This window comes from Aulostomus chinensis, chromosome 11, assembly GCF_037954235.1.
Source record: "Aulostomus chinensis isolate RoL2024-O1b breed Wild chromosome 11, RoL_Achi_v1.0, whole genome shotgun sequence".
Lineage (NCBI taxonomy): Eukaryota > Metazoa > Chordata > Actinopteri > Syngnathiformes > Aulostomidae > Aulostomus > Aulostomus chinensis.
Genome location: NC_141330.1, coordinates 626,985 through 652,982, shown reverse-complemented (window position 1 = coordinate 652,982; position 25,998 = coordinate 626,985). Strand labels below are relative to the sequence as shown.

Genomic DNA, 25,998 nt, shown 5'->3' with positions numbered 1-25,998 from the left:
AGGCCACAAGTGGCTCAGCGGGTATAAAAATGGAAACCATAAATGAACAGACTAAAGTATCATGATTGATCACGAGTAGCCTGGAGATGTGACGATCATCTTCAAGAGACATTAGAAGAACGGACGACAACGATCCACCGGAAACCTCAGTGCTGATGTGGTTCTCTCAGTTGCAGCAGGTCCGGTTCAGAAAGCAGGTTTAGTTAAAACCATGAGTCCGTTCAGTTACCATGGTAACAGTCTGTGAGGCAAGGCTGGTTGGAGCCCTGAGTTTATCTCTGACGTCCATCTTACACACGGGTTCATTCGTTCATTCACTCAGCCCGTCACTCGCTTTCAGTGGAGTTTAACCATCTGAAGAAAGTTCTCGGTTGTTTTATATGAAGCTGTTCCACAACAAAGCAGATCCTCTGCTGGGTGGAGGCTCTTGTAGGTGAAGAGGCTCGTCACTGCAGGGAGTAACAGTGTCCCCTTTTACAGTACATCCATGTAATCTGAGCGTCCTCACAGCACCAACACCAAGGCTCAGGCACAATGAAGTAGTTCCTGAGTATTGACTTGTTTCCATAAATTAAATAAGATTCCGACGTTTTCTTTGTGACCGTTCAAGGTCATGCCAGTGACCTGAGCACCAGGGCCTTGCTGTTTCACATCCGGTACACTGAGCGGCAGCACAAAGCCGTTTACGTTGGTTGTGATCCGCCAATAATGGTAGCGAAGAAGAAAAAGACCGGAAGACTTCTTGTTGTTAGCAGCACACAGGCTAGGGGAGCTAACAGGAGGAGCTAGCAGAGCTACCATGATACATGGCTGATAGCACCAGTCTGCGGGTAAATTCGGCTTCCCAGGGTGTTGGAGTTTTAGACGCAGCCTCGATGCTTCCAGTGTGTCTTTATTTTATCACGATTACCGGCAGCGTAACAGTCCGCTCACCACCGCGGCGTAGCTCGCAGCAGCAACCCGCGCTGGGCACACACAGTCGGATGAGAGCGAACGCGCTAACGAGTTGTCTGGATCATTACGGGTGTAATTTGAAGGGTTGATTGATTTTATTGATCGGCTGCTAAATCGAATCTTATTCCAGCGGCGGCGAGCGGAAGAAGACACTTGTCCTCTGGAGTGCAAGTCTGCCAGGACAGAGAGGGAGGCGAGGGTCCTCAGCTGGACCATGAAGGCCATCCCTGAGGACGGACCGGAAGAGGGGACATGGCCTGAATCAGGTAACACAGACGTGCGGCATCATGACGTCATCGTGTTAGGATGGAGTAGTCGGTGTGTTGAAACTCAGACGGATATGAGACACAGGAGAAGCTCCGTCTGAGAAAGCTTTCATCGACTTGAGTATGACAGTGTCCTTTTTGTTGACGCCCTGGTGATGGAACACACCCTGGTGATGGTACACTCTCTGGTGATGGTACACTCTCTGGTGATGGTACACTCTCTGGTGATGGTACACTCTGGTGATGGTACAATCCCTGGTGATGGTACACTCTCTGGTGATGGTACACTCTCTGGTGATGGTACACTCTCTGGTGATGGTACACTCTGGTGATGGTACAATCCCTGGTGATGGTACACTCTCTGGTGATGGTACAATCCCTGGTGATGGTACAATCCCTGGTGATGGTACACACCCTGGTGATGGAACACACTCTGGTGATGGTACACTCTCTGGTGATGGTACAATCCCTGGTGATGGTACACATCCTGGTGATGGTACACTCCCTGGTGATGGTACACACTCTGGTGATGGTACACACCCTGGTGATGGTACACACCCTGGTGATGGTACACACCCTGGTGATGGTACAATCCCTGGTGATCGTACACACCCTGGTGATGGTACACACCCTGGTGATGGTACACACCCTGGTGATGGTACACATCCAGGTGATGGTACACACCCTGGTGATGGTACACATCCAGGTGATGGTACACACCCTGGTGATGGTACACTCTCTGGTGATGGTACACGCCCTGGTGATGGTACACTCTCTGGTGATGGAACACTCCCTGGTGATGGAACACTCTCTGGTGATGGAACACTCCCTGGTGATGGAACACTCTCTGGTGATGGAACACGCCCTGGTGATGGTACACTCTCTGGTGATGGAACACGCCCTGGTGATGGTACACTCTCTGGTGATGGTACACTCTCTGGTGATGGAACACGCCCTGGTGATGGTACACTCTCTGGTGATGGAACACGCCCTGGTGATGGAACACGCCCTGGTGATGGTACACTCTCTGGTGATGGTACACTCTCTGGTGATGGAACACGCCCTGGTGATGGTACACTCTCTGGTGATGGAACACGCCCTGGTGATGGAACACGCCCTGGTGATGGTACACTCTCTGGTGATGGAACACGCCCTGGTGATGGAACACGCCCTGGTGATGGTACACTCTCTGGTGATGGAACACGTCCTGGTGATGGAACACGCCCTGGTGATGGAACACACCCTGGTGATGGTACACTCTCTGGTGATGGAACACGCCCTGGTGATGGTACAATCCCTGGTGATCGTACACACCCTGGTGATGGTACACACCCTGGTGATGGTACACACCCTGGTGATGGTACACACCCTGGTGATGGTACACATCCTGGTGATGGTACACATCCAGGTGATGGTACACACCCTGGTGATGGTACACATCCAGGTGATGGAACACGCCCTGGTGATGGTACACATCCAGGTGATGGTACACACCCTGGTGATGGTACACATCCTGGTGATGGTACACATCCAGGTGATGGTACACATCCAGGTGATGGTACACACCCTGGTGATGGTACACATCCAGGTGATGGAACACGCCCTGGTGATGGTACACTCTCTGGTGATGGTACACGCCCTGGTGATGGTACACTCTCTGGTGATGGAACACTCCCTGGTGATGGAACACTCTCTGGTGATGGAACACTCCCTGGTGATGGAACACTCTCTGGTGATGGAACACGCCCTGGTGATGGTACACTCTCTGGTGATGGAACACGCCCTGGTGATGGTACACTCTCTGGTGATGGTACACTCTCTGGTGATGGTACACTCTCTGGTGATGGAACACGCCCTGGTGATGGTACACTCTCTGGTGATGGAACACGCCCTGGTGATGGAACACGCCCTGGTGATGGTACACTCTCTGGTGATGGTACACTCTCTGGTGATGGAACACGCCCTGGTGATGGTACACTCTCTGGTGATGGAACACGCCCTGGTGATGGAACACGCCCTGGTGATGGAACACGCCCTGGTGATGGTACACTCTCTGGTGATGGAACACGCCCTGGTGATGGAACACGCCCTGGTGATGGTACACTCTCTGGTGATGGTACAATCCCTGGTGATGGAACACGCCCTGGTGATGGTACACTCTCTGGTGATGGAACACGCCCTGGTGATGGAACACACCCTGGTGATGGTACACTCTCTGGTGATGGAACACGCCCTGGTGATGGTACACTCTCTGGTGATGGTACACTCTCTGGTGATGGTACACTCTGGTGATGGTACACTCTCTGGTGATGGAACACGCCCTGGTGATGGTACACTCTCTGGTGATGGTACACACCCTGGTGATGGTACACTCTCTGGTGATGGAACACGTCCTGGTGATGGTACACTCTCTGGTGATGGAACACGTCCTGGTGATGGTACACTCTCTGGTGATGGTACACTCTCTGGTGATGGAACACACCCTGGTGATGGTACACTCTCTGGTGATGGTACACTCCCTGGTGATGGTACACACCCTGGTGATGGTACACTCTCTGGTGATGGTACACTCTCTGGTGATGGAACACGCCCTGGTGATGGTACACTCTCTGGTGATGGTACACTCTCTGGTGATGGAACACGCCCTGGTGATGGTACACTCTCTGGTGATGGTACACACCCTGGGGATGGTACACTCTCTGGTGATGGAACACGCCCTGGTGATGGTACACTCTCTGGTGATGGTACACTCTCTGGTGATGGTACACTCTCTGGTGATGGAACACGCCCTGGTGATGGTACACTCTCTGGTGATGGTACACTCTCTGGTGATGGTACACTCTCTGGTGATGGAACACACCCTGGTTTAGCACATCTGCTGCCAGTTCAGTGAACGATAGAAGAAAATTGCATGTAATCGATGATAACAATGCTGTTGCTTCATGATCCCGGGATTTTATTATATTTATTGTGAGGAAGTGTTTCCTCAGGTATCCCCACTTGTGGGCTGTAGGCCACACCCCTGAAATTTGTCTGTCCTTTCAGGTGTCTGGATAACGGCTGAGGAGGGGGTTGCCATGGAGACCTACAACTCAAGTGAAGATGACCTGGGCCGGCTTGACATTGACCTGGACAGGAAGTCCAAACAACACAACCTGACTTCCAGTAACGTGCGCACCATCTTGCATGTGAGCCTCTCTTTTTGTCCCTCTTGCTCACTCACACACACACACACACACACACACACACACACGGTGCTGCTAACAGGGGTTGTGTGTGTTTTTAAAAATCAAACATGTTTGTTCCATGTCTCTGATCTGTGACACGACTGGTGTGTGTCCCGTGTCAGGAGGTGATTACCCATGAGCATGTGGTGGCCATGATGAAGGCTGCCATCAGAGACACTCAGGACCTGCCCATGTTTGTGAGTCACTCTATCATCCAAACATGAAACTGTCTGATTGGTCCAAACTGCTCCAGTCAGACAGAAACCAGCTCACTGCTGATTGTGTTTCCACCAGGAGCCTAAAATGACCCGGGCCAGAGTGAAGCAGGCCGTCCAGCAGGGACAGGTGCACTCAACTTCCCATAATCCTCTCTGTCAGGTTACCTTTACCATCAAATAAATCTGTTTAATCTATCTGTCTGTCCGCAGTCACTGAACTGGAGTCTGACGGCAGAGAAAACCACAACATTCACGGTAAAATAAGACGCCCTGCATTTCTGTTGATCTGATCCTCTCTTTGGTCTTCTCTCTGATCTTCTCTGCTCATCTCTCTGATCCTCTCTCTGTCTCTTGGTCTGTCCCACAGCCTCCTCAGTTTGTTGACATTGATCTGGAGGAGGATGAAGACTCCTCAGATGAAGAGTATTGTCCTGATGAGGAAGAGGAGGACGACACAGCTGAGGATGTGAGTGGTTAGGTTTAGGGACGATAGCGCCACCTTCTGATGGAAACCCATACCATGTAACCTGCAATATTTTATTGTGTGTCCGTGTGTGTAGATGTTCCTCAGTGACACAGACAGCTTTGCATCACCTCTCAGAATGCAGTGCTCTCAGGCCAGACTGCTGGCAGACCACGAACATCCACAGGTATCCTGACCTCTGACCTCAGTGACAGTTGTTCAGAGGGCTCTTCATCTCGCTCGTTGCAGTTCATATTTCTCACAGCCCACACGTCCGTGGCATTTTTAGAACCATATTCATTTTTTAAGGGAACTTGTGTTTGACTTTCTGGACTAAAAGGTGAAGCTTGATCGGACGTTTTGTTAGAATGATTCATGTTCATTTGTGTGCTAATCATTGAGCATCTTTATTGTCCAGAACATCAAATAGCTACAAAGTATGGTATAAAAATAAAAAGCGAAAGTCTGGTACTGAAGCGGGCCTGTTCAGGGACCCTGATGTCCCCGTCACAGTCTGTGTCTTGTGTTCTGTGTGAAGGTAGAGCTCCTGCACAGGGGGGTGTTCTGTGGGGTGTGAGGGCAGTTCTAGTGAGTCCTGCTGAAATGGTTTCACCTTTGGTCAGAGACCTCCAGGCCACCTGAGTGATCATGTGATGATTTCGACCTGCACTCCTCAGCACCTCCTCACTGGGTCCTCCTTCCTTGAAAAACTGAACGCTGTTGAGGAGGAGCTGGACTGCAGCTCTGCCTTTGGCTATGATCAGGTATCTGCCCCTGGCCACGCCTCCACCTCTGTATGTTATTCACTCGTTCAATGGCTGCCACTGTTTGTTTCAGTGTCTTGATGGAAAAGCTGCTGCTGCTGATGATGGTGGTGGTGGTGAAGAAGACTTTAGCTGTTTGGCGTACCGCACACGTTCCAAACTTCCCTTGGTGAATGTTCCTTTGGGACAGCTGGAGGCGGAGCTTCTGGCCCCTGACATCACTGCTGACATGTACGATCAGAGAACTGCCCACCAGGAGGAAGACCGTCATTGGACGCGGTGGCTGCTGGGGCTCGTGGCCCCGGATACTGAAGGTCAGAGATCAGGTGTCTGCTGCCTCGCTTATGTCATCTTTACGTAGCAAACCCGTTTCTGTTTTTGTTAAACCAGAAACACTCAAACTGAACTTGGTGATCTTACTTATCAACATGTCCAGTAAACAGAGAGCTACCATCTGACATCATGGTCTGGTGGAATAGGAACCTACCAATTCTGGGACGCACTGATAGTCGGCCTGGGTTTGTTTGCCTTTAATCAGCTTGTTTGCCGATATTTGATTTGGATCTTCATATTCGGAGGATGTTCCTCTTCTTGTTGACAGACACGCCCTCGTTCAACAGTTCTGAATGTGTCGCCTGCTTGTTTAACTGTCTGTCACTGGGCTCCAGCCCCAGACCATTCACCTGGGGGCAAGGGTCACTGGTTTGTCCTCACATCCCCTGGTGACCTTGTTGAAGTGTCCTTGAATAAGATGCAGAGATACAGAGGAGCGTGTGTGTGTTTTTGGATGGGTGGATGATGCGGCACTGTAAAGCACTTTGAGTACCATGATGGAAAAAAAGGTGTGATGTATAAAAATGAGTCCATGACCCATTTACCAGCAAAAGGCTCAAAGCCGAGGGCTGCCAGGGCCTGGGACAGGTTGACTCTGCATCGCTGTTCGTGGAGGAGGTGAATGGGTTTGATTGTGTGTTTACAGCCGAGGACGCAGAGGATGACGACGACCCAGAGTACAACATCCTGGACGACCTGGATGAACCGGATCTGGAGGACTACAGGACGGACCGCGCTGTTCAGATCACCAGTAGGAGTCTGGATGAATCTCCACTGTCATTGCTGAGGGAAACTCAAAAATTAAAAATTGATCCTCAATAAAATATCTGATATCATTCAGATTCAGAAAACTTTATTTATCCCCGTGGGGGGCTATTAATTAATCCTGACACAATATTTGTGATCGTCAATATATTGCAAGAAATGAAATTTCTGATATCAAGAAATTTTTCAACTGCAATAAAAAGCTCAGGCAACAATTATTGATTTATTCACAGTCGACATCAAGGCTCTGTTAGTGGCGATGAGCCAGCGCTCGCAGCGGCCCAGCTGAGCCAGAAAGTTGTGAATCAAAACTTGGGCCAAAAACAGCGTCAAATCATAGAGAATCACTGACTCACACTGAATAGTCGTTACTGTTCATGTTGTCTTTACTCTGATCGTGTATTTCTGGTCTGCCTGACCACCGGATCATCATGTCCCCTTTGTAAATGTGGGTCAAACCTCTAGCGTTTCCAAGTGCCAGACCAACAGTTCGTTCCTGCCCTCTATGTTAATCAGTTACTTTTCCTGATATTTTAGGTTTTTGCAGTTGTAATGTTCAGTATTTATAACCATCTTGGTAAAAGTTCTTCATACTTGTTCTTAATCGGGAGTCCTTACTAGGCCTCAGTTTGAGCTTTTGTTTTTCAGAGAAGGAGGTGAACGAGCTGCTGGAGGAGCTCTTTGACACAGTGAGTTGTTTCTGCTGCTTCCATTCAGGACCTTGGTCCTCGTGTTTGGATCAGAGCTCAGCTCCTTGGGGATTCATTGTATTGGGCTCTTAGGTTGTCGGCCTTTCAGCTGCCAACTTCCTTAGTTGGTCGCACCAGCAGATGACTTGGTCGCTATGCTGCAAAACTTTAGAGGTGGTGCACAGCTTTAATCCATGACCCTGCATGCTGATAGGTGCCTTCATTTACGTTCCTCAGGGACACGTTGACAAGGCCTTGACGCTTGATATTGGCAAAGTATTTTACTTGAAGACCATGTGCGCCCTTGGTTGCAGTCTTAGAGCCTTGCTTGGTGATCTGTGGTCTGGCGTCTTCTCTTTCCAGCAGACTCGGCACGGTTTGGTGAAATATTGGTGGGTGTATCTACGGTGGTGTTGGGTCATTTCTGATTGGTTAGCATGACTGGGGTAGACGCCCCTCACTGTAGAAGTACATACCTCAATTAATTGCAGCCTTGCAGTTTGCCAAATGTGTTGTCTATAGTTGCAATTTTGATTTAAAATCGATGAATCGTTCAGATGCATGTAGGTGGCAGGATGTTGAGTTCCTGAGCTCTGGACTCTGTTCTGCTCCTGCTGCAGCTTCAGGAGAAAGAGCTGGTGAAGCCTGAAGAGGAGGAAGAGCAGCAGCAGGCCTCGTCACAGACTGGGCCCAAGTTCAACGTCCCCAAGGCGCTACGGTAATGCTGCTGTTCTCTTGGTCCTAATGCATGATGGGAGGTTGGGGGGAAGCTGGTCCTCCCTCTGGGACAGGGCAGCAGAGAAGTGCTGTTGCTGTTTGGGTTGGGAGGGAGAAAAATGACCTCTGCGCTTTTTCCTCTTCGCACAAAGAGTAGGAAGAGTCCAGCCGAGAGGAGACATCCTGTCGTCTCACTGAGAGGCGCATCCAGTACAGCTCGTATTGGACCTCATTGGCGGGTCAACATGGCTCAGAACAACATGGGCTAGTGATGGCTCTTCTAATGGAATGATTGTGTTTGTGTGTGCGCGTGCATGTGTGTACGCCTTCTCTAATATAAACAACAACCTCTAGTCCTTGTGGACTGGGTTCATTTACCTTGTGGTTTCTGCTCAAGTGGTGTTGGAGGTCTTATCCTCATGTCCACACATCCACTCAGATGTTGCTGTGTAAGCAAACAGCAGATATGGGGACTACTGGTCCAGTCTGACCCAGTGTCACAAACACCTTGGCACCCATGTACTTGCATAGAATTTTTTTCAGTATTTGATTTAATGGTTCTGTCCGAACATCAGTCTGAGGATGGTAGGGTGTGGTTCTGAGGCCCGTGGTCCCCATCAGCCAGTACGCACACATGTCAGTACCCTGCCTCAAAAACTCGCAATGGACACAACATGTTAAAATGAAGACATTTGTTTACTAATACCAACACGACATTTATGCTCGTATTTTTGACCTTGGCATATTAAAAAAAATACCACTTTGATTACAAATGAAATATGGAAATGACATTTACAACAATTATTAATGCTGCTAGCAGCCAGAACATTTATTTATGCTTGCAAGGTATCATCCCAGTAACTAGCTAACTCTAGCTAACACTAGCTAACACCAGCTTACTATAGCTAAAACTAGCTAACACTAACTAACTCTAGCTAACACTAGCTAACTCTAGCTAAAACTAATTAACTCTAGCTAACACTAGCTAACTCTAGCTAACACTAGATAACTCTAGCTAACACTAATTAACTCTTACTAACTCTAGCTAACACTAACTAACTCTAGCTAACACTGATTAACTCTAACTAACTCTAGCTAACACTAGACAACTCTAGCTAAAACTAATTAACTCTAACTATCTCTAGCTAACACTAATTAACTCTAGCTAACACTAAGTAACTCTCGCTAACACTAGCTAACTCCAGTGGTCCAGCTGGTCACAGCAGTCACAAAGCATTCCTGATAAAGATACTCAGCAGGTCATTGACAACATTTTGAAAGATAGTAATGGCAGGAATATTGCATCCGAGTTCTATCTGCCAGTTCTGTTTCAGAACAGATCTATGATCACAAACAGCGCATCACCATGTCTTAGAGTGGTTCTGTGGAAGAATCCCTGTGTTTAAGTCACCACTAAAGTGATGCATTAGGCCAGCAACCTACATTTGACATGTGCCCGCCTTGGTGTCCACAGGTTGGGATGTAACCGGCAACCTTTACGTCTATTTCCTCTATGTAGGTTTGAGGAACCATTAGCTAACATGCTAACAGAGCGGCGACGAACCGTAAGAAAACAGTACGAAGCTCTACAGCAAAGACGAGCCCTGCAGGACACAACCAATCATCCCAGTGACAATGCAGATCTGAAGGACTCACCCTGCCACCAACCCAAATCTGGCACCTCCATCTTGGTGTTGCCAGGTCGTGTCTACCCTGCCCTCCGCCTGAACTACACTCAGAAACTGCAGCTCCAGCAGCAGATACAGCAGGTACTCCTGCCTGAATCTTTAAGTCTTTCTGTTTTTCATGTTTCCTGTCATCAGTTCATGCATGTATGGTTACAGCTTGATTAGGCCATTTAATTAGATGTCTGTCATTGTCCCAGAATACATGAACAGGGAAGAAGCGATTGATTCACTGAGGTATGTCAGCCTGTGGCTAGCCAGGTGGCTGTACGTCCCCTTACAGCTGGTGGTGGTTACCTTTTTCTGTCACGTACCAAAACAAGTTAACCAGCAGCCACTGATGTCCCTGTCAATCAACTTGCAACAAAAACAGATAGTCCTTGAAGCTGAGGCAGCATTGTGTGTCTGTTTTCCTCATAGTTTCGCCCGCCATGATGTTCCTCATTGACTCCTTGGTTCTCATTTTCTGTTTAAACTCCCAAGAACCTTGAGTAGAATGGCAGGCTGATAAGCCGGTTGAGGTGTATCCAAAGTCTTTCAACTCAGTCAGACTGAAATGTTTACACGCATTGTCAAAGTCCAGATACAGACGAAGGCATTAAATGGACTTTTTCTAACATCAGTCAAACCTACTGTGTGACCAACATATTTGTCTCTCTTAGCATGTGCAGCTGCTCACACAGGTTCACCTGCTGAGCCTCCATGTCAACGTCCTGAACCACGAAGCCTGCATCACTAAGCACTACCTGGTCAGTTGGTGGACCACACAAGCACCAAACACAACCAAGGGACTATTCCATTAATGCAGCTTTAGAACAGCCAGGGCCAGATGAGCTTGAACGAACGCTGTCACCCAATGAAGCCTCAAGTTGTTCCAAGAACACCTTCCTGCCTCATTTTTAAGCAACTGGCATGGTGTTGTTGATACGTTGTCAGGAAATGCCACTGGAAGTTTATCTGTCAAATTCCAGACACCCCCAGGTTATCATTGGAATGTTAACTTATCGGTGAGATCAATGATGACAGCATTGTCCATAATAGGTGGCTAGTATGTGGCTGGAGCTTGTGTGTATTTTACCTCGTATCTTTGCTCCTACTCCCCTCTGGAGCTGGTCAGGCCATCTTTGCAGCACAGGCCCCTGGTCAGTCGGTACACAACGCTAACGCTACTGGGTTTTGGGAAGCAGGACTACTGGGTTTGCCAAGTGTCTTTGAATGAGTTGAAAACTACCTTTGTGATACTGCTGTTGCATTTTGTCAAGCTGGTTCTCTTTGAGATGTCCTTGATGTTGATGGTCCTTGACAAATGTCTCTTCTCCGTCCAGGAGGAGCTGCAGCGGTTTGCCGGCCGTCAGGAGCAGCTGTCCCTGCGCAGCTGTTTCAGAGTGTGTAACCTGCAGGGGGCACTAGATCTCCTGCAGGAAGTGGGGCAGAGAGGGGAGCCCCATGCTGCTCCTGCTGTTCCTGCTGCCTCCAGACGCTGGCTACCAACAATGACTCCCACCACCAGCAGTAAGGAGGAGAAATGGAATGACCATTCCTGCTGATAGATATATATATATATATATATATATATATATAGCTTTATGTTGTGCTGGTTCTGTTTAGGTCACGCCTTCCCTCTGTTGCCCCCGGACACTGCCTGGCTGTTTGCCACCCGACCTGTCTTCCTCTACCCAGAACTACTTCCTGTGTGCAACCTGGACCCCACCCTCCACACACGACACCGGCGGAGTGTTTACACTGCAGGAGAAGATTGGTAAACATTAATGAACGCTCTGGTGAATCAAGAAGAAAGCGTAGCTGCTCAGGGTTTGCCGTGGCTCACGGCACTGCCAGAACCAACCTCCCCAGAAATGTAACTGACGCTTGGTGACACGAACCTCAGTAGCCACAGGGTCCACCTCATAGCTTCACATCACAACCTCTCCTCCAATGCCCTTAGAGTGATTTCAGTAAATGTCCTTGTTGTTGAGCCCCGATCAGCTCCACCTCCAAAATGCCAGTCACACCAACGTGAGTATAAATGCTGAAAGTGTGAAGGCCCTTTGACCACCAATCAGTAACAAGCTGGCCTGAAACATGCACACGCAGCTTGAGTTTTCGACCTCAGGAGATGACAGATAAATTGGTAGATAATCATTTCCCATGATGCCTCTGTGCAGGTTGATTGTTCTGGGTCTGAAGCACTTCGAGGGGTCAGTTCAGCTGGATCAGCTGATTACCTCTCACCTGCTCTGTAAGACCCGATGGAGCTTCAGGAAGCGCGTGCGGGAGATGAGCAGCTCCAGAGCACCGGGCAATGTCATCAAGGTGATGTCACGGTCAGGGGTTGTTCCCTCGTATCGGTCTTCAGTTATGTAAAGCTTTACACACTACACATGCATACACATACACACTCACACACTACGCACACTTAGACTACACACAGCCACATGAGGGCAGCAGGGATCTCTCCAGGTGAACAGTGCAGGTGTGTTCCAGTGACCACTGCCTACTGTTACTGTGTGTCCAGACATTCCTGGCTCAGGGAGTCGCCCCCCCCCCGGCACTGGCCTGCAGCAGAGTCCACCCAGGAGAAGTACGAGCCCCGGTGGACAGAGAGACGTCCGCCATGCCCAACTGGCTGAAGGTGAGGAACGCCAAACCAGAGTTGTTTCCCTCCCCTGCTTGAGAGTTACTTTAATTGTCTGTTTTTCACCTGTAGAACAGTCAGCAGATCATCCAGAGGACCCGACTGGACACCAGTCCTCCACGTTATCCTCCCTTGCGCCCACGAGGCTGCACCCTCAGGCTCCACCCCAACTGGCTGAATAAGTCATCTCGCCCCCTTCACTCCCCTCAAAAACGCCTCTTCACCCTGGCCCACAATGCTTCTCTGCTACCCCTCTGCCCTGCAGAGAGACAGGTGGACACACAGACAGAGAGACAGGTGGACAGCCAGTTGGCCAACCTACCTGGTCCAGGTGTCACATCATTCTCTGGCACGCCCACTTTGTCAGGAGTCCTGCGTTTGACTCCACCTGCTGCCAGAACTACCTTTCCGACAGCTACTGTTCATTCCATCCCCGCCCACCAGGTGTGTGCTGACATAATTCAAACCTGCCCTCCTGTCCCCCATTTGGAGCAGCACACGGTTTCAAGGCAGCAAGAGATGAGTGCCCTTCCCTTCCTCACAGATACTACAAATCCCATAATGCCCTGTGCAGCAGCTGCTTTGAGCCCTGGCTTTGTTCTACTACAGATGGCTTGGACACCCACCGCCACCTCCCAGCATGAGGAGCAGGAGGGAGAAGAGAAGAACTTCAATAGGTCCTGCTCCCATGCAAATGCCGGGGAACTGGTGGAGGGAGCAGGAGACGAAGCAAGTTCATCAGCATCAACATTAAGCCCTATATCATCTGGTGTAGAGGAGGAGGAGGAGACCTGGACCAGTATGGATCTCGATTGGTTGAATGGAAGAGGAGAGGACAGAGAGAGGAGGGAGGCAGGAGGAGGAGAACAGGGAGAGAGGAGGGAGGCTGGAGGAGGAGAACAGGGAGAGAGGAGGGAGGCTGGAGGAGGAGAACAGGGAGAGAGGAGGGAGGCTGGAGGAGGAGAGGGGGGGGGGCAGGGAGACAGGAGGGAGGCTGGAGGAGGAGAGGGAGGAGAACAGGAGGAAGGAAGGAGGGAAGATGGGGGTGGGGAGCGTGATGAGGACAGAGACAAGGACAGAGATGGAGAGGAAGAGGAAGAGGACTTTGATGACCTCACGCAGGATGAAGATGAGGAGGAAGTGATGTCATCTGCGTCAGAGGAGTCCGTGCTGTCCGTTCCAGAGCTGCAGGTAAGTCTGGCTGCATCATCTGGAGAAGGTCCACCAAGGCCAGGTAGGACACGTCTACGAAGGCTGCTCAGTACCTCAGCCCAGCTGCTGCTGCACCTTCTGCTGATGTCATCATTGCTCTTGTAGCACAGCGAGCACCTTCCTGTTCTGAGGCTGTCAGCTGGTCTTTGAGTCGTTTCCTGACTAGCAGATGACCAAGTGGTGGCAGTGATAAAGCAGCTCAACTTTAACCTGTGACCACTACAGGAGACAATGAAGCAGCTGACTTGGCTCGCGTCGGAGAGGAGGCTCTGTGCTGACGGAGACTCAGAGGAGGATCACTCCCCAACCTCCCCTGGCTCTCAGGAGGAGGAGGAGGAGGAGGAGGAGGGGCCTAAAGGAGAAGAATCAGGGGACCACAGGAGCAATAAGGTGGAAGGAGATGAGACTCCATCCTGTGAGGGGACGCCAAGAGGAGGAGGGAGGTGTCCTGTAAGAGGACGAGGTGAGATCTGTTTCTGAAAGACAGGACAAGGAGTTGAGGCACGCGAGTTTCTGTTCGGTTCATCGTCTTTTATCTGTCATCTTTTCTTTAAGTCTGTGTCCTGGTGAAAGGCATGACCAGGGCTGTTAGTGGTTTGGCCGTCCGTCCCATTCTTAGGAGGGTGACATCTCAATGGCTGTGAGAGGGAATATTTAGCAGGTGTCCATGTTCGCTGGGTTAGGGTTATGGGTAGAAGGCTTCGGGGTAGAAGGGAATTCTATCAGATGGTAAACCAGCTGTTCAGATAAAAAGACCCACAGGTGCCCTATTAATACCAGCGGGTCCCATCCAGCGTGCCGTCATACATTCATGTCATCGTATTGATGATGTTCCAGGGGTCGAGATTCATCAGGATATCTGTGCCCTACATTGAGTTTGTCCGTCTCTGGACTCTGCAGGTCGAAGCCGACCTCATCGAGGTCTGAGGAAGAGCCGCCAGGAACGCCATAGTAAAGACGCTGCCAAACTGTCGCTGCTGTACGACGAAAAACTCCTTGACAGCGACCCACACAGAGAGAGTAAAGACGTGGCATTTGCCCAGAGTTACCTGAGCAGGGTAAGCTGGCAAATCTCTTCTCTCTGTTTCACTGACTTGTGTTTCTGTTGTCGATCAATTTGGTTACAAAACCCATAAGCCAGTTTCCTGCCATCGCCTCGTCTGGCACTGGCCACTCCTCCGGTAATAATTTTGGCTTTGGTTTGTCTTCAGGTGCGTGAGGTGTTGCATGACGTTCCTGAAAAGATGGAGGAGTTTGTGTCTTTGCTGAATGAGTTTGAGCAAATTGGAGAGGGACAGGAAGTGGTCTTTATGTTCAGGAAGCTGCGCTGCCTCTTGGAAAACCGAACGGACCTCCTCCGAGACTTTGCCGCCTTCCTGCATCCTGAGCAGGCGCTTCAATGTGGACTGGTGAGACCAGCTGGGGGATTCTGTTTGGGGTTACAGGAACATGGTTGCTACCTCGGCAAGAAGCAGCTGATATCTTTGTCTGCTGTGCTGCAGTTTGAGGAGCAGCAGGCTTTTGAGCACAGCCGGCGGTTCCTGCGACAGCTGGAGATCAGTTTTGGAGATAATCCATCACACTACCAGAAGATCATCAAGGCTCTGCAGGCAGCTCCAGACCTGAGTCCCTGCAGCATCCTGGAGGTATGACCGCCAGCACCAGGCCCACCACGGCATCGTCACTGTGTAGGGTGACCTAGACCAGTCAGAATTAATACCCTCCAACACGCTACTCTGACAATTATGCTGTTCACGTTATCAATCAGTGCAACTGGCGGCGAAGATCAACAATGTGTTAACATCGTGATGCAACAGAGGTAAATCCATGCTCGGTTTCTGTTTGGTTCTTAAACCAAAACCAGAAAACTTGGTCCTCATTTGTCTGAAGCTCATCTCAGGTGCTAAAAGTTTGAAGAATCAGAATCAGAAATCCTTTATTAATCCCTTGCAGGAAATTGTTGAAAAAACAACAACATGAAAATGACATCACTGAGGGGAGGAAGGGTCTGATTCTCTCAGTGCCACCGCCATTTTTAATAAGTCCTTACCGCCTCTCCTACACCTGTGACGTCTCCACTGGTGACAAGGAAAAGTGTGTCAGTCAAGGAGGCAGAGGGACGATTGGAATGCAGCCTTGGTCTCCAGTAATCAACTGATTGTCTGATCTCTCAGCTGAAAGCTCAAATGGCCGCCCTCCTGAAAGGCCACAACCATCTACAAGCTGAATTCTGGGTGTTTTTTGATGAGCTACGCCCACCTCCAGCCCGACTGGGACAATTTGAAGAAGCTCACTGGCCAGATGAGGGAGGTGGAGGCTCAGATGGAGGAGAGGGCATCGGCTCTGGGTCGGGAGGCGGGGCCAGTTGCGGTTTTGAGGAAGTTACACTTCCAGATCTGGAAGAGGAGGAGGAGGTGCAAAAGATCCAACCAATGACGAGCCGACGCCAAAGGAGAAAGATGGACGCCCATAGAAGTTATAAGGTTAGAAGAAGAAGCAAGTGTTGTGAGAGAAGTTTCTTTTAATAAATCAAAAGATTTTTTTCTCATGCCGGTTTCCCTTCCAGGACTGTGATTGGTCCCACAAAGACTGGCGCTGCCTTTGTCATGATGTCAAGATCAGCAGACACAGGAGGAAAGGATGCTCTCGCTGCCATGGCAACAAGGTCTTGTATTCATTTAGAGCAGTGTGAGGTGAATCTGTGTTCGGTCACCTGAGACACCTGTTGATCCCCTCCCCAGAGCTCAGGGTCTGGATCTAGAACCATGAAGAGTCTGGATCCTCTGTATGCTCAGATAAGCTCCGCCCTGGGAGAACCCGCAGACAAAGACCTAGAGCTGAAGGTTGACGATACAGGTGATTGGCTGTAATGAAGTCACCTTTCAGGTGTGTGTGTGTGTTCTTGTGTTCTCTAATTAACAGGTGTGTGTGTGTGTGTGTCTCCCTCGTCAGACCAAAGCACAGCGTTATGGGACGTGTCCTTCCCCCTGACTGATGAGAAGGACGAGGAGGAGGATGAACTGGAAGATGATGAGGACGATGAAGATGAAGAGGAGAGGAGGAGTCTGAGTCCCGCTCTGAAGAGGAGCAAGAGAGTCGAAGCGCCACATTCTGCCTCCACCCCCCCCTCCAATACATGTTCCCCCATTGCACGTCCCCCTTCTACCTCTACTACATGTTCCCCCTCCCCCACCTCTGTATGTCTTACCTCTACCTCCACCTCTACGTGCCCCCCCCCCTCCATCATTTCTTATCCCCCATCCATCTCCTCAACATGTCCCCCTTCTACCTCCACCTCCACATGTAGCGACTTCCCTATTCCTTGTCCCCCCTCCACCCCCTCTAGTGTACCTGTCCTCCCTGCGGCCCCCTGTGCTCTTCCCCGGCCCAGCGCCCCCCCTGAACTTCCTGTCTGTGCAAAGAACATTTCCATGACAGCAAGTGGAGAGAAGGTCATCCTGTGGACCAGGTAGAGATTCACCTCTTCTCGTTCTGACTCCGCCTCTGTGGGGACCAACTCCTCCCATGGGGGGAGTCAGGAGGGGGAGACTGGTGACCACTTCAACCTGCTGCTTGTCTTTCAGGGAAGCTGATCGTGTCATTCTGACCACCTGTCAGCAGGAAGGAGCAAATCAGAACACGTTCCAGGCTGTGTCTAATCTGCTTGGCAACAAGACTCCTAATGAGGTGATAGGTTGTTTAGTCCTCTGTCTGAGCTGTGATAGGCTGTTTTATAGCAGGTTTCTCTTTTGGACATGTCGCTAACTCTTCTTTGCATCCCCAGGTTTCTCGCAGGTTTCGGGATTTGATGCGTCTCTTCCGGACAGCGGCTCGTCAGGCCAGCTCTGAGGATGAAGTTCCACCCCCTGAGATGGCAGCCAATGAGGAACAAGATTGACACCGCTAACATGACAGCACAAGAATGATATTGTCCAATCAGGAGACTCACAGGTTGTGCCAGCTGTTTGTTTAATACTTTGAGGACTTTTATTGTGAAAGGATTCACAGCTGATTAATTGTCTACTCCATAAATATGATTATTTAATATTTCTGTAAAAAGGAATTTACAATAAACTGTTGTATTGTCAGACTGCGGGAAGCTTACAATTTTCACCTGGACAACAGATAACCTGTAACACCTCCGTGTTGTCAGTTTTCCGATGCTACAAACTACAGCCGTCAAACCTTCGGGGGAGTTGGGACCCAAGTAGACCTGGGTATCACCACTGACCTCCCAATACGATACGATTCCGATACACTACGTCCCAAGTCGATATGATTTCCGATACGATTCGATCCAATATACGATACGACATTTTAGTTACAATACCAATTTTGCTTTGGTGATGGAAGAGATTCTCAAAGGACTGATGCTGTAAATTCAATAGTAAAAGTAACCCTCTACCCTGCTGCATCATTAAATATTAATATTTACATTGAGAACTGACCATTAAACAATAGTTATACAACATCATGCACTTTTTATTTAAATATTTGACCGTCATTCAAAACAAAAGGGCAACTTAGACTTCCACAAACCGTCAGCAGCTCAGCAGGATGACTCGTGGTGTGGCGAGCTTCAATCGCCCGCGTTTGTCAACGTGGGACATGAGGGACCAGTGACTGTCAGTGGACTGAGAGGTGATGGTCAAGCAGGAATCGTAGCTCTGCTTGTCCAGCTGTCACCAGCGATGGCAACTCTCTCTGCTGATTCCAGTGCAGTTGTGACGTTGTTTTTAACTTCTCTGAACATCTTTGAGATTGGGACTTGACTCAGTTGTTTCCGTGTCAGTAGCACATAGCGTGGCTCCAGTGTGGACGGGGGTCTGAAGCCTACATTTTCTACCTCACAGGATGGTCTGAGGTCCTTGCAGATCAAAACTGCCAGAGCCAAAGTGATGTTCTCTGCCCGTGGAGGCGTGGACGGAAACTTGGTCCCAAATGCTGTCTCCAGCGAGGGTTGTTGCAGGGACTTGTAGTTTCCTGGTTGCTGAGTGTCCTCTGGGTGATGCCTCGTCACATGGCTCCAGAGATTAGTAGTATTTCTGTTGTACTTTACTTCTACTTTGCACATTTTGCGCACAGCATTATTTGGTCAAGTTGAGTGCAGTTTTCTCACTTCTTAAAGCCGAAGTGCTGCCAGACACCGGCTCTTAAATTTGCCGCAGATTAAAGTTGCACTTCTTCCATCTTGCTGTTCTCTGATGGGAGGCACATGGCCTGGATCTGGTGAGGTCTGATCATCTGACTGCAGTAACGTTGCACTACGCACTAAATCACACCAGACTGAAGGGGCAAACAAAACAAAAAAATAAACGGGGAAAATCTGATGCATTTTAAAAGATCGATACTGGGATTTATGTATCGATAATCTTTCCTACAAATGTACATCGATAAAATATCGGAATATAGACATTTTTAACCCTCCTCTAGACTCAAGTCTGGAGTAGGATGTACACTGATGACATCACCATTGCCAATGCAATAAAAAACCAAGATGAAGAATAATTGTATTTACAATCAGATTTAGTTTGGAATTTAAAAAGAAACATGAAAGGCGGGACTTGTGATTGACAGGTGGTGGGTGAGGTTACCCCTCTGCTCGCTCTCCAGTTTCAGGGTCGACGGCGTCTTCCAGCTCTGAAACAGAATTGTGGAAATACTGAAGAAATCAAGGTCAAATGTGCGACCTGCTTTTAAATCTTGAGCACAAGAAGTGATGTGGTCCCTGAACAGGAAGTAGTGGAGGACCTGAAGCAAACCTGAAAAAACTGGAGTGAAACTGTGAACTTAAAGTGGTGGAAAAAAGCCCAGATGTCACTGAATGTAGCAGTAGAGACCAAAAGGCCACTAGGTTAAGGGGTGTGTGTGTGTGTGTGTGTGTGTGTGTCCAGGGTCTCACCCATGCAGTCGTTAGCCTGCTCCTCCAGGTTCTGCTGGTTCTCGGCAGCAGGAGCGTCTTCATCCTTGTGAACACCTGGATCGAACAAAGTTCACTGATATTTAAAGTGAAGATTTACGGCTTTCAGGAGCACTTTTATCTTTTCAATTCTATTTCCTGGTGGTCGTGGTTGGTGCTCCGCCCCCTTTGAGTCCAATCCTCCACCAACCAACCAGAGGAGGCGTTAGTGCGGCTTCCTGCACAAGTGAAGCTTCTTCTCACTCGCAGACCGGCCATTGGGTGGCAGCAGGGTGACCCCTGAAGGGACGCTACATTATCAGGGACCCGCGCCCTATGTTGCACCACCTTCCAGTTTCCTGTCCTTGTGAAACGTTCCTTCTGTGGCTTCTAGTGTTCAATATTTGTGGTTTGAAAACCTGGAATGAACCTTTCCTCTGAGAGGGAGTCCCCTGCCGTGAGTCCTGACCTCCGACCTGACGCTTCCCACAGCATTCCATTCCCTAGAATCATTGGTGGAGTGGAGCTGCTGGAGGCTCCGCCCACCAACAGCTGCCCGGCACCTCAACAAACTCACCGTAGGTTCGTCGCCGGAGCTTCTTGAACGGACAGTTTTCTCTGATCCGCAGCAGACACAACTTCCTCCTGGCGGGCAGCGACGCCATGGAGCAAGCACGGCAACTCACGGTGGAACTCGCTCTTCAGTCAGAGACTCCGTCATCCACGTCTGGTCTCTACCAAGTCGTCTGACAGGTTCACCTGCAGACAGTCAGCCTTCAAAATAAAAGCACCTGCACTTACTAGGACACACATTGGCCCTATAGCCCAGCAGCTGCTCCTCCACTGGGAGGCTAACCAACTTGTTCAGTATGAACTGGTGAACAAAAGGTGAGTCTGAAGTCTGTCAATCAAACTAACAGCATGACGATTGACCTCATGATGTCACGTAATCAATTTGGTGTAGTCATTGATTCTACAAAGTCACTACAAAAACATAAATCAGTAAAATAAATCATAAGGAATTCACACCCGTAAATCTTACAACTCATAAATATTAAAAAGACACCTAGTTTTCCTTTTACTTCAATTTAATGCAAATTTAAATCTGAATAATTAAAACTGACCCAAACCACCGACCAGCTCATCAAGATTCATGCTGGAATTCCTGCTTTTATTCTGAAAGCATGATGGTAGTGCTTGCTGTTCATAAACTGGTGAACCTGGAAAAACTGCTCTATTTTAGCCACCATGTTGACACATTTTATCAGTCGTCAATGATAACTGATCACTTCTCAATACTCAATCACACACCGTCAATTAAACTGGCTTCAGAATTAAAAGCACATTTCTACACTCTCTTTATCTTTATTGTTACCAAAAAACCCGCAGCTGAGTAGGAGCACATATGACGGGCGGAACGCCCCCTAGGGACACGCCCCTTTAGGACACGCCCCTTTAGGACACGCAGCTTGAGGTTTCCCATCCTGCTTTCAGTTCAACGTTTCATTTTGAAATAAAAAAACTGACGTTTGAGAACATTTAATTGATAGTTACAGCAGAGAAGACGACAGGAAGTACTTCATATAAACAAAAACAATCAGAATCCATTTTGGGAGCTGTCATCAGTGGGGTGGGCGGAGCTAAAAATGAATCCTTGATTCCACCCTCTAAAACTAGAATTTACAGTATTGTCTGAATACCGTGAGTTCTTCTCTGATAAGGTTTGAAATTGATCAGCCATCAACCCCAGAACCTCTGCCTGCTGGTGGGCGGAGCCAGCGCCTCAGGAGGCGGCGGCAAGTTAAAGATGGACCCCATTGCCTCCACTGTAACGAGGAAGTAGATGTTGGTGGCCATCATGACAACACTCGGCAGGAAGGAGAGGCCGAAACCAAAACCTCGGACACTGCTGCCGTAGGCTGCCGCTGCCCAGTAGACCAGCCTGGAGACAGAAAACAAACGCATGCTCAGCGGTGGCGGCGCTGAGTTCGACACGCTGACGTGGCTGAAACTTGTAACATCAAATCGGATAATTTAGTGACATCAGGTACGCTAGCATCAGCCCCGTGCAAAAACTCACTCAGCAACCAATCACAGTGTGCAACATCATGTGGTACCGTTGTGGTCGTGATGGTCGCACAAGGCTAAAGCCTGGTTTATGCTTCTGTGTCGCGGCGACCGCATAGACCCTACGGCGTCATTGAGCATTCGAAGTTCTGCGTCGAGGGAACGCGTTGCTCTTCAATTCACCGCCAAGCCGCTAGGGGGTGTGGCTGTGTCTCTGTATGGTTTCGGGGGCTCTTGTCGGACTCCTTGGTTTCTTCCGGTCAGAGATGTTGGCAACTGAGACGGAGCTCACTGATCTTGAACAACAAATGTCGTTACTCCAAACGTTGAAGCGCAGGCGACGCAGACGACGTCTGCGGAGGTGGTCCATCGGTGAAGCCCTCACCACAGAAACTTGAAAAATGACGGTGTTGATGAGCTGAACCGGAAATGACGTTCTGAGCAGACCAATCACAGTCCTTGACATTCACGTCACGACGCGTCGACGCGTAGCCATGATTTTTTGGAGGTGCACGTTAGGCCACGGCGTCGGGGTCTGCGTCGACGACATAGGTACAGCGTCGCCGCGACGCAGAAGCATAAACAAGACTTAAAGATGGTGTGATGCGAAAAAGTACCGGCTTGAATGGCAAGATGTTCACGTCCATACTCACAATCCAAAGGCGAAGACGATGGCGAGCAGAGGAATGAGTTTCAGCTGCTCCTGCCTCAAGTACATCGCCATGACGACAAGCTGCAGGGAGTAGATCAGGAACAGGGAGGCGGAGTCTGTCACAAAGTGCCAGTGGACACTGACATCCTCAAGCTCCGCCTTCACCTTGTCAAACAGAGGCTGGACAACACCGGTCCTGAGCCGACTGACACCCAAAACCAGCCAACCTGAGGCAGACAGGTGAGACAGGTGAGACAGGTGAGACAGGGTGGCGTGTCTGTCGTACCTGCCAAGCTGAAGGAAAAGAATCATGTGACAAGCACCCGTGTTTATATGTTGAATGATGAAAATGACCACATGCTGTGACATCATCTGTCACATCCTGTAGAAATGCTGTTGCTATGCGCCATCACGGGTGCTGGGTGTTTATGGGACGTGAATATTCAATCCCAGGGAAAGACGCCATCTGAGGTGAGACGAGCGAGGACGTGACCGGACACCTGCCATCATAATGGCGCTTGTGGCGAGCTGCTCAAACTCCTCGCCAGTTCTCTGCATATTGTACTGCCGCGCCGCAGCAGCGCCAGGCTGGTGGTTTACTCTTCCTCTGTGGTGCCGGACTCACCTAGGATGATGGGTGTGGCTGCAAACACAGAGCAGCGCAGTGTGTAGATGAGCCTGAAGGGGGCACCATCCAGCAGGGGGGCATCAAATGGCAGGAAAACAAACCCCCCCCATACCAGGAGGGGCAAGAAAAGTGCTGAGGTCATCAAGGACACGCCCACCTTCAAGATATCTCTGCTGGGACAGCACCGCCCACCTGAGCCAGTCATGAAAGAGAGACAGGTGAATGCCCCACCCACCTGAGATGGAGAGGTAGGAAAAGTTTGAACAAATAATAAGAGGACAGCCATATTTACATCTGGCAGGGGGCGTGTCTTCAGTCCAGTCATACTGGTAGCCATGTCCGTTGTAGTCCTGGACGATGTGTTGGGGACCCTGGGAGTGACTTTTTAACTCCGTGTCCCTGAACGTCTCACTCTGTCCAGGTGAGGGGGGGGGCAGGAGGGTGGCCGCTGCTGGATGAAACACTTGAGCTGCTCTCTCAGGCAAGTGGTTCTCCTCCGTCAGCCCTGCCCCTGTTGGTTCCTGGGCTCCTCGCCATGTTGTCCTCTCGTCCATCAGCTCGCTCTCCGGCCGGCTCACCGCCACACTAAGAGAGACCCCCGTCTGACTTCCTGCCTGTCTGTCCCCGGGCCGCCGTAGAGAGCTGCGGCCCATCGTGGTGGACTTGAGCGCCTTCACATATCGCTCAGTCTTCATCTCTCCACCGTTCTCCACCTTGGTTCTACCTGTTGAGAGGACGCACCTGTCAGACCATCACTCAGACGCCTTCACTCCATCTCACGGTTCCGGTCTGGTCTGGTCTGGAGCCTGAGGGTGTCAGAGTTCTGGCTCAGAGCGAAAGACCCGGAACCACAACGTGGAGGAACCTTTTATGTCCTGCCTGAGAGGAAGTGTTCCACCAGGAGGAGGAACACTGACTTCTGTGCTCCTAAAACAACTTGTAGTTGCTGCTGACCTCACGGAGTGACATCATCACAGTGACCACGACATTGAGAGCTGTCAATCACCTCCCGGTCCGTCCACACCTCACTGGACACTGATGACCAAGGCCTACCTGTCACACGACTCTGTGTTGACGTCATATTCCAACAAGGTTAAAAAAGGAATTGCAATTTACATAGCCGCCGTGACGTCATTTTGTTTAAAAAATGATAATCGTATGTCATCACTTGCGTCACTATTATAATTAACAATTTCCAGAAATTAAGTGATCACCATACCGATAATCACCATTCTGACCGGAGGACCGAGAGCTGCGTGCTAACATGCTAACGTGCTAACATGCTAACGTGCTAACATGCTAACATGCTAACATTTTTAACAGTTTTTCCGCTCGAAAATAAAGGAAACACGATAACTAACGCTGTGATCCTTCTCCTCCTCCTCCTCCTTCTTCTTCTTCTCCTTCTTCTTCTTCTTCTTCTTCTTCTTCTCCTCCTCCTCCTCCTCCTTCTTCTTCTTCCTCTTCTTCTTCTTCTTCCTCACCTGTTGGAAGGCTCAGGTGTGACTCGCGGCAGGTGTCTCAGGTCAGTTAAAGGAAATGCGCCTTAAAGGGACAAACGTGATTTACTGAGTGGAGATTAGGGTCAAATCAAATATTATTAGTAGTACTAGTGGTAGTACGAGTACTACTAGTAGTCTTATTACCCCTAATTAAACTCACAGGCCAGCGCGACAACCTGTTTGACATTAATACGAACGTTCAAGTCGGACGACATTACACCGAAACAGTGACGTCATGATGTCATTCAGTTCTGTTTGATCAGCTGAAGACTAATGGCGTACACACACACACACACACACACACACACACACACACTTACACTCAGTCACACACACACACTCACACACACTAAGACACACTCAGATACACACACACACTCAGACACACACAAACACACACATTCATTCAGACACACGCACTCACATAAACACACACTCAGACACACAATCACACACATACACACAAAGACACACAGACAAACACACTCACACACAGACACACAGACAATCAGACACACACTCAGACACTCACACACACTCACACACACACATTCAGACACGCACTCACACACACTCAGACACACACACACCAACAGTCAGACACACACACACAAACACACGTATTCAGACACAGACACTCACACACACAAACACTCACACACACTCACACAAACACACACACAGGCATTCAGACACACACACTCACACACACACACTCACACACACAAACACTCACACACACAAACACTCACACACACAGGCATTCAGACACACACACAAAGTCAAGTCAAGTCAGGTTTATCTGTGTCACCAAACCCCAACCAAAGTCCTGTCCTGACTCTCCAAGTAGAGCAGGTCCAGCACCTCCCTCCTTCAATGAACCTCCACCCAACAATTCTCCATCAGCAGCACATCCTGCAACAGCAGCCACCAGAACCTTCCTTTACCAGCAGGAAGGTGGAGCAGATCCAGGATCAGTGGGGACAGAGAGAGAGCAGGAGAGCAGGACAGAGACAAAGACAGAGAATGGAGGAAGACAGAGAGACAGAAGGAGAGAGAGGGACAGAGATAAAGAGAGAGAAAGGAGGAGAGACTGATGGACAGAGACAAAGACAGAGAATGGAGGAAGACAGAGAGACAGAAGGAGAGAGAGGGACAGAGAGAAAGAGAGAGAGAGAGGAGGAGAGACTGATGGACAGAGACAAAGACAGAGAATGGAGGAAGACAGAGAGACAGAAGGAGAGAGAGGGACAGAGATAAAGAGATAGAGAAGGGAGGAGACACTGATGGACAGAGACAAAGACAGAGAATGGAGGAAGACA

General features: G+C 49.5%; 2 protein-coding genes across 9 annotated transcripts; one reads left to right on the top strand and one right to left on the bottom strand.

Moving 5' to 3' along the window:
* Positions 1-722: 722 nt before the first annotated feature.
* On the top strand, positions 723-18,375 carry gon4lb (gon-4 like b). 5 transcript variants are annotated; one of them, XM_086217514.1, is made up of 30 exons: positions 723-830; positions 1,085-1,220; positions 4,266-4,408; positions 4,570-4,644; positions 4,742-4,792; positions 4,876-4,920; positions 5,033-5,131; positions 5,226-5,315; positions 5,806-5,892; positions 5,966-6,206; positions 6,872-6,976; positions 7,639-7,679; positions 8,300-8,397; positions 9,916-10,165; positions 10,744-10,830; positions 11,407-11,593; positions 11,690-11,840; positions 12,247-12,394; positions 12,597-12,713; positions 12,789-13,907; positions 14,154-14,391; positions 14,829-14,986; positions 15,140-15,337; positions 15,431-15,574; positions 16,103-16,411; positions 16,495-16,593; positions 16,670-16,784; positions 16,881-17,397; positions 17,513-17,615; positions 17,713-18,375. In XM_086217514.1, exons 1-30 carry the CDS (start codon positions 807-809, stop codon positions 17,824-17,826), a joined length of 5,289 nt encoding a protein of 1,762 aa, XP_086073640.1. In that variant the 5' UTR covers positions 723-806; the 3' UTR covers positions 17,827-18,375. The 5 variants fall into 5 exon arrangements, with proteins under 5 accessions (XP_086073640.1, XP_086073639.1, XP_086073641.1 ...); XM_086217513.1 differs by having other exon boundaries at positions 5,752-5,892; positions 17,713-18,374; XM_086217515.1 differs by lacking the exons at positions 723-830; positions 1,085-1,220; positions 4,266-4,408; ... (2 more) ...; positions 4,876-4,920; positions 5,033-5,131 and having other exon boundaries at positions 5,232-5,315; positions 5,667-5,892; positions 17,713-18,374.
* Positions 17,897-24,825, bottom strand: LOC147252752 (transmembrane protein 79-like). Of its 4 annotated transcripts, XM_086217519.1 has the most exons (8): positions 24,228-24,374; positions 23,467-23,898; positions 23,172-23,366; positions 22,548-22,773; positions 20,405-21,769; positions 19,831-19,905; positions 19,523-19,568; positions 17,897-19,214 (listed from the first exon to the last, which is right to left on the bottom strand). In XM_086217519.1, exons 1-5 carry the CDS (start codon positions 24,253-24,255, stop codon positions 21,568-21,570), a joined length of 1,083 nt encoding a protein of 360 aa, XP_086073645.1. In that variant the 5' UTR covers positions 24,256-24,374; the 3' UTR covers positions 17,897-19,214; positions 19,523-19,568; positions 19,831-19,905; positions 20,405-21,567. The 4 variants fall into 4 exon arrangements, with proteins under 4 accessions (XP_086073645.1, XP_086073646.1, XP_086073644.1 ...); XM_086217520.1 differs by lacking the exon at positions 24,228-24,374 and adding an exon at positions 24,394-24,490 and having other exon boundaries at positions 17,897-19,568; XM_086217518.1 differs by having other exon boundaries at positions 17,897-19,568.
* Positions 24,826-25,998: the final 1,173 nt, after the last annotated feature.

Excerpts from the sequence above, each read along its gene's own strand:
- gon4lb (XM_086217513.1), top strand. The coding sequence starts at position 807 with ATGGCTGATAGCACCAGTCTGCGG. Across the intron at positions 5,132-5,225 it reads AGGACGACACAGCTGAGGAT|ATGTTCCTCAGTGACACAGA; the intron begins GTGAGTGGTTAG and ends CCGTGTGTGTAG. Across the intron at positions 14,987-15,139 it reads CCCAGAGTTACCTGAGCAGG|GTGCGTGAGGTGTTGCATGA; the intron begins GTAAGCTGGCAA and ends GTTTGTCTTCAG.
- LOC147252752 (XM_086217518.1), bottom strand. The coding sequence starts at position 24,255 with ATGACGTCAACACAGAGTCGTGTGACAG. Across the intron at positions 23,899-24,227 it reads AACACAGAGTCGTGTGACAG|GTAGAACCAAGGTGGAGAAC; the intron begins GTAGGCCTTGGT and ends TCCTCTCAACAG. Across the intron at positions 22,774-23,171 it reads AGCCACACCCATCATCCTAG|GTTGGCTGGTTTTGGGTGTC; the intron begins GTGAGTCCGGCA and ends TGTCTGCCTCAG.